Genomic DNA, 12050 nt, shown 5'->3' on the forward strand with positions numbered 1-12050 from the left:
GCAGTTTAAATTCAGGTACTGTGATTTATTAGCTTCTTAAAAGATTAAACTATCCCAAGGTTATAAATTTCAGTGTTTATATTTGTAAAATGGAGATAACATCTACCCAAATACTTTACAAGGTCAGTAAAGAAATGTGTTTTAAAGTACTTGAAAACTACAAAACGATCTGCAATTGTAAGGTATTGATATAACTGGAGTTTGGATTTAAATTTTAACATATTATTCTGATATATTTTCAATTGATCAATAAAAAATACCTTCATTCACTTAAGAGGTCTTTATTCAGTACCTTCTGTGTTACACTATAGGGAATATTAAAAAGGATAGCTATCTCTGTTATCAAGGAGCTTACAAATCAGATTTCAGACGGGGAAATATGGAGGAAAGGTGTGGTTTTGGTTTTTGCCAATGTTGAGTACTTTCTACGTGACAGATATTATTACAGTGTTTTACGTGTAGTAACTCTTTTAATTTTCAAAAACGCTATGACAAAGGTAAAGGTAATATTTTTATCTCATTTACAGCTTAAGAAGATGAGCCACAAGAAGTTTGGAAACTTGCCCAAATCTGGAATCCTAGTAAGTATTAGAGTCAAGTCACACACTGAGGCAAGTTGACCACAACGTTATATTACATCTCAAGTTGGGCAGAAAACACACACATATATATGCATCATTAATAATAACTAACGAGGATTAATAATACTAAGGCATCAATGAGGATTAATAATACTAAGGCAGTATTGATGCCTTAGTATTATTAATCCTCATTATTATGATAAATACAAAGATCATCCTGGGGAGGGGTAGTCAAGGAAATCTTCATGATATGAAATCAAAACTAGATCCAAACTTGTCTTGAGGATTCAGGTAAGAAAAATTAAATAAAGAACTAACAAAGTATTACTTTCCATATGTACTTTTTGAGGGTACAATAGGTATATATCTTTAATATATAACATATTATATAATATACAAAATATATTATATAATATACAAAATATTATAACATATATTATTTATATATTATTTAATTAAGCATATATTTATATAACATATTTATATTATACATTAATATATTTATAATTATATATTATATATTTATAATATATAATATATTAAGTTTATAATATATAAATATATTAATATGTTATATATTTATATATTATATATTTTTATATATATCAATATATTATTTATATATTAATATATTATTTATTATATAATATATAATATATTGCTTATATATAATATATTGTATATTATTTCTAATATATTATATAATAATATATATTATTATAAAGATATCTATATATTATAAATAATATATAGATATATATGGCGAATGTAAAAATACCATATATATCTGAAATATCTCATTGTTTATGTGCTTTTATAGACTAGATTTATTTTATAATTAAAACAGACTTAAAGCAATGTCTGATTACTTATTCATATACCTACCAGTCTTAATCCATTTTATTTAAAGAGCTACAATTTAAATATTTTCCTATAATCAAGATCATTAAATCTTGGCCTATTAGAATGGAAAATAACTTGAAATAGAATACTTGATGTCTTTTCATAATAAAAAATGCCACCAGGCAAATTATTTTCAGTCTGCATAAGTAGCACTATGTCAATTTTCCATGATACAGACAGGAGGCTGCCTCACTCACTCCCCCGGATTTTTATATTTGCTATAATTATAACATTTTATATATAGGAAAGCAATTTTTAGAGCTACTTTTCAAACAGCATACAAAACAATGGCCAACAACGGTTTCTACTCATTTAAATTTCCAGCAGAACATGTACATTGATTGCTTGTTGGTCCTGCATGTATCTGATGAAACTTACCAAGTGATATGTCTGGGCCTTTAAAACGTTGAGATCAATAAAATTTTCTTCATTATCTGTCTCTTCTTCCTTAGAAAATAAATTTTTAAAAAATTATTAAAAATTATAATTAAAAAATATATTTCCAGTTTTCACCTATATGCTATACTAAGCTATATGAAGCTTGATATAAAGACTAGTAGTGTAGGAAAGGGTATTTAAAAGCCCAGTGAACGTGTGCATGAAGTAGGGCACAATATTATTAACAGTTCATCTGTTTTTTGAGGTTTTGATGGTACTATTACTTAAATAGAACCATTTTTGTAGTCAATAAAGAAAGGAAAAAAACGGGGGGAGGGAAAGGAAGGGAGCCATTGCTATAGAACTACAGATAAATACAAAAACAGGGCAAGAAACAAACCCAACTGGCTGGCATATTTGGTATAAATAGAAGGAATTAATGGATATTTTTGTGCAATATAACTGAAATGGACAAAAATGAGAGGCTGACAGAGAATATTCTCATTTGCTCTGACCAATCACATTGATACATATTTTTGACATCTCATCTCTGGTATGTTCAAGCTTGATAAAATAATGGTTACCAGTATTGGTTGGTCCATGGTACTTAAATCTATTAAAAAGGATAGTATAGGTGGATGCCAAGCTAATCCTAATCTGCAGACCAATTGGATGTAGAGAGCAGGGGTAGAAAGTGACCCCTTGAGAACCAACTCCCTCCCCAATATGCAGTAAATATGGAGTCTGAGCAGGTTCTATGAGCATGTAGGACAAAACATGAGCTCCCCTTTTCTTCGTATGTCTTTGTGGTGACAAGTGACATAGTAAGTAACAAAAATTTAACAAGGATATTTCAACCTTAAGGACACAATAATAAACCCAATGGAACTGGGTCCTCAAGTCATGATTTTATAAGGAAAAAAGAGAATGTCAGTTGGTGAACACTTCCATATGTAGAACTGTACAAAGCTGTAGATTTCAAAGATAATCAATCCTTAACTTCAACAATTTATAAATATGTAAGATACTGGTTCTCCAAGTATGGTTCTGAGAGCAGCAGTATCAGCATCACCCAGGTACTCCTTAGAATGCAAATTCTAAGTCTCTATCCCATATCTCCTCAGAAACTATGGGGTTTGGCTGGGCGCAATGGCTCACGCCTTGTAATCCCAGCACTTTGGGAGGCCGAGGCGGGCGGATCACGAGGTCAGGAGATCGAGACCACCCTGGCTAACACAGTGAAACCCCGTCTCTACTAAAAATACAAAAAATTAGCCGGGCGTGGTGGCGAGCGCCTGTAGTCCCAGCTACTCCGGAGGCTGAGGCAGGAGAACGGCATGAACCCAGGAGGCGGAGCTTGCAGTGAGCAGAGATCATGCCACTGCACTCCAGCCTGGGCGACAGAGCGAGACTCCATCTCAAAAGAAAAAAAAAAAAAAGAAACTATAGGGGTGGAGCAACTAAGGTAAGGTATGAGAACTATGCTAAACCTTGGAAAACCAGAAAGATTTTAGTAAAATAGGAAACAACATAAATGTAGATTCTATACACTCAAGTGACATTTACTTTTTTTAGAGTGGGGTAGTAGGACAGAAGTGCAGACAAAAGTGATCACTTTATATCTTAAAACTGAAGCAGAGGTATACACTTTTGACAAATGGCTTAGTCTAGTCTATGTTTGCACTAGTAAGAGTCTACTTAACAACCAAAGTAAATGATTGAAATGTCAATGACTCAATGCTCATGGGAGAGGAGACAAGTTTATGATGCTTTTACAATAACCTGATCAGTACTGTTTACATAAGCAATCAATAGATACTTGTTAAACTATACTGGACTGAACACTAATAGGTAAAAAGCTTTAATAGTAGTTACTAGAATGAATCAGCAACCAATATATGGTGCTGTTTCTCCTACAGCCAGGATTTACTGGTCCAGGAATCAAGGGGTAGAAATGGAGTGGAACCACTTGCTATTACCCCTAGTAGCCCACTAGCAAAATTTGTGCTTCCTGTTCCCATGACCTTATGCTTTGCTGGCCTAGAGGTCTTAGTTCCAAAAGGAAGAATTCTTCAACCAGAAAATACAACAATGATTTGATTGAACAGAAATTAAGACTGCTACCTGGACACTTTGAGCTCCTCATACCTTTGAATCAACATGGCAAAGAAGGCAATTACTGTACTGGCTGGCATGACTGATCCTATTAACAGGACACTGGACTACTCCAAAATGGAAGGAAGAGTATTCTAAAATACAGGAGATCCTTTAAGGCATGGTATTACCATGCCCTGTGACTAAAAATCAACAGAAAACTACAACAACCAAATCCAGGCAGGTCTACTTAATGGCCCAGACACTTCAGGAATAAAGGTCTGAGTCACCCCACCAGATAAAGAACTGTAACTAGCTGAGGCGCTTACTGAAGGCAAGGGGAATACAGAATAGGTAGTGAAAGATGGTAGTTATAAACACAAACTACAAGCATGTGACCAGTTACAGAAATGAGAATTGTGATTGTCATATTTCCTAATTGTTATGAATATATTTGTATGTATTTTTGTTTTTACTCTTATTCCCTTATCATGTAACATAGATGTACTGACTTTATATCACAGTATTTAAGTATTATTACCTTTAATATTATAATATTTAAGTGATATCAGGGAGAAGAGTAAATATCACTTATGGACTTTATCTCCTCTTGTGGAGAAGGAATTACAGCAATATCTGTTGTATGCAGAGCAGTTACATTCTATTAGATGAAATTATAACCATGCTATGTATGGTCTTTATTTGAAGATTATGGTTTAAGAAGATGTACATGGATGGTAAGTTGACAAGGGGTCGACTTTTGATGGTAAATTTTATGTGTCAATTTGACTGAGCCACAAGGTGCCTTGGTGTTGGTTAAACATTATTCAGAGTGTGTCTGTGAGGGTGTTTCTGGATGCGAAAAATAATTGAATCAGTAGACTGAGTAAAGCAGATTGCTATCACCAATGCGGATGGGCTTTATTCAATCCACTGAAGGGCTGAATAGAACAAAAAAGCTGAGAAAGAGAATTTATTATCTTTGCCTCATTGTCACTAAAGACATTAGTCTTCTCTTGCCTTCTGACTCAGACTGAAACAAACTATCAGCTCAGCTCTCCTGGTCCTCAGGCCTTCAGACTCAAACTGGGACTACCATCAGCTCTTCTGGGTCTCCGGCTTGATAGCTGTGGATCTTGGGACTTCTCAGCCTCCATAACCATGTGAGCCAATTCCTTTGTCTTTTTCTATATGTGTGTGTGTGTGTGTACCTCCTATTGGTTCTATTCCTCTGAAGAACCCAAAGTAATTCATAGAAAAAGGATTAAGTTACTAAGAGAGCATTCAAGAGGAATTCAAATGTAAACAGGCTTAGAAAATTGTTTTGTAAACTATTAGAATACAATAGGATTCTAATCTCAGTAATTCAGAAGGCACTCAAAAATTTCCTACTATTTGTCTAATATGCCTTCTTAATTCTGACTGTCAATTACTATGGATATCATTACATACAATAGGTGGGAATATTTTGTTATGACCCCAACATATTTATAAAAATAATTATTAATGTATCCTAGCTTGATATGGCCAGTCCAAAATTAAAGGTTTCTAGTTTCTAGATGATTATAGCAGAACTTTGACTGTCAGAAATAATATTTTTTTTTTTTTTTTTTTTTTTTTTTTCGAGACAGAGTCTCACTCTGTTGCCCAGGCTGGACTGCAGTGGTGCAATGTAGGCTCACTGCAACCTCCACCTCCCGGGTTCAAGCAATTCTCTTGCCTCAGTCTCCCGAGTAGCTGGGACCACAGGCACACACCACCACGCCTATCTAATTTTTGTATTTTTGTAGAGATGGGGTTTCACCATGTTAGCCAGGCTAATCTCAAACTCCTACCCTCAAGTGATCTGCCCGCCCCAGCCTCCCAAAGTGCTGGAATTACAGGTGTAAGCCACCGCACTTGGCCAACCTTTACCATCCTTGAGCAACGCCACAAACTCAGACAACAGAATCATGTTATCCCACCATCAAAAGGCTTCTTGGTGGTGACCCAGTCCTCCTTAAAGAGAGGAGTAGAAGTAAAAGAGGGCTCCTTAGAATAATATGATGACAATAAAGAAGAAAAGAAATTCAAGAGACTTGATGCAAGGGAATGAATAGCCTCAGGGCCAACCCCTTTGAGGAAGGCCTTCAGTTTGCTCTTATGACAGTAGAAGGTCTTTACCTCATGGCTGGGAAGAAATGTGTGAAGAGGCTGCTTTCCAGTATATTTCTCTAAATTCACACCCCCAATAATGGTGCCTTGAACTTTAAAGGGTTCCTAGCTTTAAAATGAGCTATAGTTTCTAAATGTTATACAACGATGTGCTGACAGTTTGATTTTATGGTCAAATATTTAATGAGTATGTACTATGCACCAGGCACTGCACAATAAGCTGGAGACACAACAATAAGAAAAATTACACATGGTTTCTGCGCTTGCAGATATTTTTCTCCTGACTAGTGGGTTTGTTTTTTATTCCCCAGACTAGCAGTTCTTAGTTATATGCCTTTGAAGTTAAATGTTAATGTACTAGAACCAGGTATCTGTTCATAAACTATTCATAACTATTAAATAGTTATTAAGATGACAAGATGAGGGAATAAATAAGGTGAACAACTGGGAATATATTAGTACTTAATTTCTGAGCTTGAATGGAAAGATCTGTTACACAAATAAAGCCTAAACTACTTTTCATCCCCAAAACAATCTTAACTTGGTCTATCTTCCCAGTTAATCTTATGCCACCCTCCCCCTCACTTAGGAGCTCTGGCCCCAGTAGTTTTCTCTAAGTTCCTTGATCATGCTAAGCTTCTTCCTGCCTTCAAAGCATTGGCACATGCTACACAGTCAGGGCCTTGCCCACTGCCTGCTACATAACAAGTGCTCAATAAGTATATGCAGAATGAATGAATATATCTTTGTCTTGACTTTTAAAATCCATCACATTAAAAAATATCTTTTAAACTGATAAGTTTTACAATGGTCTTTTTCCTTCTGTAAATGACAGTCATCTTTTTTTACATATATTATTTAAATAATGTTTATTTACATTGCTGTTAAAAATACATGTTAAAAACCTTAAAAATACAAAGCATAGAAAACAATCATCCATAATTCTCCTACCCATAATTAATGCTAATATATTTATTTTTAACATATTTTACATAGTTAATAACAACATAAAATTTGGAATCATCTCAGTTAATTTTATAGCATACAGTATAAGTTACATTCCCATGTCAGTAACTTTGTATTTTTCTTTGTAAACTTTGTAAACTTTTTTTTGTAGAGACAGGGTCTTGCTCTGTCACCCAGGCTGTAGTGGAGTGGCATGATCACGGCTTACTGCACTTTCAAACTCTTGGGCTCAAGTGATCTTCCCACCTCAGCCTCCTGAGTAGTTAGGACTACAGGCATGCACCACCATGCCTGGCATTTTTTCTTTTTGGTAGAGATGAGGACTCACTATATTGCCCAGGTTGGTCTCAAATTCCTGGCCTGAAGCAACCACCATGACTGGCATCTTTTTCTTTTTTCCTTTTGGTAGAGATGAGGACTCACTATATTGCCCAGGTTAGTCTCAAACTCCTGGCCTGAAGCAATCCTCCCACCGCCTCCCGAAGTGCTGAGATTACAGGTATGAGCCAGCATGCCCACCCAACAATTTTTAATGGTGATATAGTTTGGATATATGTCCCCTCCTCTGTCTCCGGTCCTTCTCCCCTCCTCTGCTTCTTCTCTGGCCATGTGAGGTGCCTGTTCCCACTTTGTCTTACCATGATTGTAAGCTTCCTGAGGCCCTCACCAGAAGCAGATGCTGGTGCTACACTTGTATGGTCTGCAAAACTGTGAGCCAAAATAAACTTCTTTTCTTTATAACTTACCCAGCGCCTCAAGTATTCCTTTACAGCAGCACAAAATGGACTAACACAAATGGCTATATAATACTCTATTCAGATAGCATCTAATCTATTTAATAGTCATTTTTCAGCATTTGCTATTAAAATTATGCAGTGATTAGAACCTCCATAGCATATACTAACTTAAATACTATACTAACCTCAATGCCAAACTTCTATTACTTATTTTAAACTAATTATCTATTGATTTTTAAAATCATCTAAAAATTTTAATTGGTTTATGACAGCAAAATATAGTTGACCCTTGAACAACACGGGTTTGAACTGCATGGGTCCACTTAAACACAAATTTTCTTTCATTTCTGCCACCCCTGAGACAGCAAGACCAACCCTTCCTCTTGCTCTTCTTCCTTAGGCTACTCAATATGAAGACAGGGAAGATACTTTTATGATTATCCACTTCCACTTAATAGTATATATGTTTTCTCTCCCTTATGGCTTGCTTAGTAACATTTTCTTTTTCTAGCTTACTTTTAGTGTAAGAATACAGTATATAATACATATACAAAATATGTGTTAACTCTTTATGTTATTGGTAAGGCTTCAAGTCAACAGTAGGCTATTAGTAAAGTTTTTGGAAGTCCAGAGTTATATGTGGATTTTCAACTGTGTGGGGGCCGATGCCCATAACCCCCACATTGCTCAAGGGTCAGCTGTATACTATAAAGTTGTTTTTATTCCCCCACCATTTCTGCTTCAAATCACATGCATACTTCCTAAAATACCAGGGTCAATCTAATTCTAGTTCTGAGAATTATCTTGAGAAAAAGTTCTTTTGTCTCTGTCATCTTTAGCTGCACACTATGGATGGCATGTAAAACATGTAAAAAGGTGCAGATTCTGCCAAACAACTTAAATAATGTTGATTATTTAAAAGCATTAAAAAATTCCTACTCATCCTAATTGTAGATGAATAAAGGAATTCCTTAGAAATGAATGGTATGCGTATAAAGCAGCATTTATTAATCCTAAATTCTTTTGTTCTGTTTTAAATTCTTTATTAGTCACAGTCTATTTAACATCATGAATGGTTGTTAATAAAGTATTTACTCATATAACTAGTGGTATATATTTCCCTGAACAGTTCAAGAACCTCTGCTAAAATTCAGACCTCAATCATTAGAGAATACAAACATTAACTTAACCAAAGGTCTAAATGATGATACTCAGCACTGTATTTAAAAGCTTTGCTTCTTTAGAAACAATGAAATAAAATATATTCCAGATAATGGAAGTCTGGGGGAAATTAAGAGAATGGAAAGTGGCCGAAAGGTGAAAATGAACAGAAAGTTCAGCTACACACATACCACAAATTCTTCATCCACTTTATTTAGTGTTAATTCTGCATCATCTTCTGCAACACTTTCTTCTTCTAATTCTTCTACTGGGTATATTGGCCTAAAATAATAAGGTTAAACATGAGATGATAATTTTAATATTTAGTAAGACAAAAAAATCATAATGCAAATATCATGTCCTCTATGCCAGGTTTTGTCCTTTTTCACTCTGCTTCCATAATCACTGTTAAATGTTTCATGTATTTTTCCTAAAACTTTCTATGTAAAAAGCAAAAGTGTTTATCTCCAAATTTATAAAAAAATGAGATGACACTATGCATGGGGTTATCCAACTTAATGCTTCTCACTAATACACCATATTTAAATACATATGTATTTCTCATTACTTTTTACATACAAGCACTGTATTTCATTGAACAATCAATACCATAATTAATGTAATTGGCAGCCTATGACCGAACATAGAGGTTTCTAATTATTTTGCTAGACAATATTGCAAAGATCATCTTTGTACATTTATCATTACACATACCATTTAGAATAAATTTGTTCAAGTGAAATGGCAGGGTAAACAACTTTGTACCTGTATTGTTTTGCTATATACTGCCAAAACTGGCTTCCAAAATGTTACCCTAATTTAGACTCCAAACAATACTGAACGAGAGTGACTCCATTTCCATATATTCACCAATATGACATATAATACAAACTTTAATTTTAGCCAATCAACCAAGTGAAAAAAAATCTCATTCTTGTTTTAACTGCATTTCTTTAGCATGAAAGTGATTGAATATCTTGTCATATTTTAATTGCTTATTTGCACTTCTTTTTTGGTGAAATGTCTATTTATACGCTTTACTTTTTGGCTTTTTGTATATTAAGAAAATTAATGTTTTGCCTAACCTCTCAAAAATTGTTCCCCCAGTGTATTACTTGTAATCTTGGCTATTCAAGATTGTTACAGTTCTTCTTAGATAGAGTTGGTAACTTTTTCCTGCACAGACCCTAGCTTTAACATCATATATTGGAGGCTTTCTGTCATACCACAACCTCTATACTCCTCTGGTCTTTTAATACTTCTATAGTTTTACTTTTCACTTTCCATCTTTGATCAATCTGAAGTTTATTTTAACAGAGGTAATAAGAAGGATTCCAGCTTTCTTCTTATTTCCAAAATCTAATTAGTGATCCTAAGACTAAACTTTGAAAAAATCATTTATTCATTAAGATTAATGACACATTTCCTATATTAAAAGTACTTAAATGTATTTGGGCTTATTTATGAAAACTTATTTTTTTTTCCTTTTTTTATCCAGTAACAAAGCTAAGAGAGAAAACTTGTACCTGGCTGGGTGTGATGGCTCACATCTATAATCCTAGCACTTTGGGAGGCCAAGGCAGGTGGACTGTCTGAGACCAGGAGTTTGAGACCAGCCTGGGCAACATGGTGAAACTCTGTCTTGACAAAAAAAATAAAAAATTAGCTGGGAGTGGTGGTGTGCACCTGTAGTCCCAGCTATGCGGGAGGCTGAGGTGGGAGGATCGCTTGAGCCCGGCAGGCAGAGGTTCACTCCAGCCTGGGCGACAGAGTGAGACCCTGTCTTAAAAATGAAAACCCACGCCTCAATCATGTTAAAAAAATACAAAAATCAACATTTACTAATATGCAAAATACTGTGAACTAAATCAATCATCTTAAATAATAAATTTCCTAATTTTTCATTAATTAGAATTTGAAAATATCTCAAAGGCAACTTTCTTCTAGGATTCATTTTGACATTTAGATATATAAAAAATTCATCTACATGTAACGTCTATCTCATTTACATGTTACATAGTTGACATATTCTCTAATGTTGACTACTTTTCAGCTCCCTGCTTTTATTCCTCATTTAAACATAGTCCTTATAAGTTATCCAAGTCACAGTCTCTTCAATAAATGGTGCTAAAAAACAAAAAAAGAAAAATATAAATAGTACTGGGAAAACTGGATATCCACACGCAAAAGAATGAAACTAGACCCCTACCTCTAACCACTTATAAAAACCAACTCAAAATGGATTAAAGACTTAAATATACAATCTGAAACTGAAACTACTAGAGGAAACGTGGGGGAAAACACTTCATGACACTGGTTTGGGAAAGAATTTTTTGGATAAGACCTCAAAAGCACAGGCAACAAAAGCAAAAATAGACAAACACGATTATATCAAACTTAAGGAAACAATCAAAAGAGTGAGGAGACAACCCACAGAATGGGAGAAAATATTTGCAAACTACCCATCTGACAAGAAGTTAACATCCAGTATGTATAAGAAACTCAAGCAACTCAATAGCAAAACAACAACAAAAAAACTAGTCTAATTTTTAAAATGGGCAAAAGATCTTAATAGACATTTCTCAAAAAATACATAGAAACAGCCAACAGATATATGCAAAAATGCTTGACATCACTAACCGTCAGGGAAACGCAAATCAAAACCACAATGAGATATCATCTCACCCCAGTTAGAGTGGCTATTACCCAAGCCCTCACCCCCGAAAATAACAAAGGCTGCTGAGGATATGGAGAAGGGGTAACCCTTGAACACTATTGGTAGGTATGTAAATTATTAGTACAGACACTATAGCAAACACTATGGAGGTGCCTCAAAAAACTAAAAATTGCACTACTCTATTATCCAACAATCCCACTACTGATTATATATCCAAAAGAAATGTAATCGGTATGTTAGAGATATCTGCACTCCCATGTTTATTGCAGCACTATTCACAATACTCAAGATACGGAATCTACCTAAGTATCCATCAAAGGTTGAATAGAAAATGTGGTATATTTTCACAGTGGAATACTATTCAACCATAAAAGAGAATGAAATTCTGTTATTTGTAGC

At 34.5% G+C, this 12050-nt stretch overlaps 1 protein-coding gene across 3 annotated transcripts in view; it reads right to left on the minus strand.

The window, feature by feature from the left end:
* IFT57 (intraflagellar transport 57) overlaps nt 1-12050 on the minus strand; it is a 60174-nt gene that overhangs the window by 42412 nt on the left and 5712 nt on the right. For all 3 annotated transcript variants that reach the window (XR_008501394.2, XM_054480005.2, XM_054480006.2), the window contains exons 4-5: nt 9166-9256; nt 1863-1931 (exon numbers count right to left, since the gene is read on the minus strand). Coding sequence is in view for 2 of the 3 variants with exons in the window: in XM_054480005.2 (XP_054335980.1) it covers nt 1863-1931; nt 9166-9256 (160 nt within the window). In the remaining variant the exon portion in view is untranslated. The remainder of the gene's footprint in view (nt 1-1862; nt 1932-9165; nt 9257-12050) is intronic.

This window comes from Pongo pygmaeus, chromosome 2 (assembly GCF_028885625.2).
Source record: "Pongo pygmaeus isolate AG05252 chromosome 2, NHGRI_mPonPyg2-v2.0_pri, whole genome shotgun sequence".
Taxonomy (NCBI): domain Eukaryota; kingdom Metazoa; phylum Chordata; class Mammalia; order Primates; family Hominidae; genus Pongo; species Pongo pygmaeus.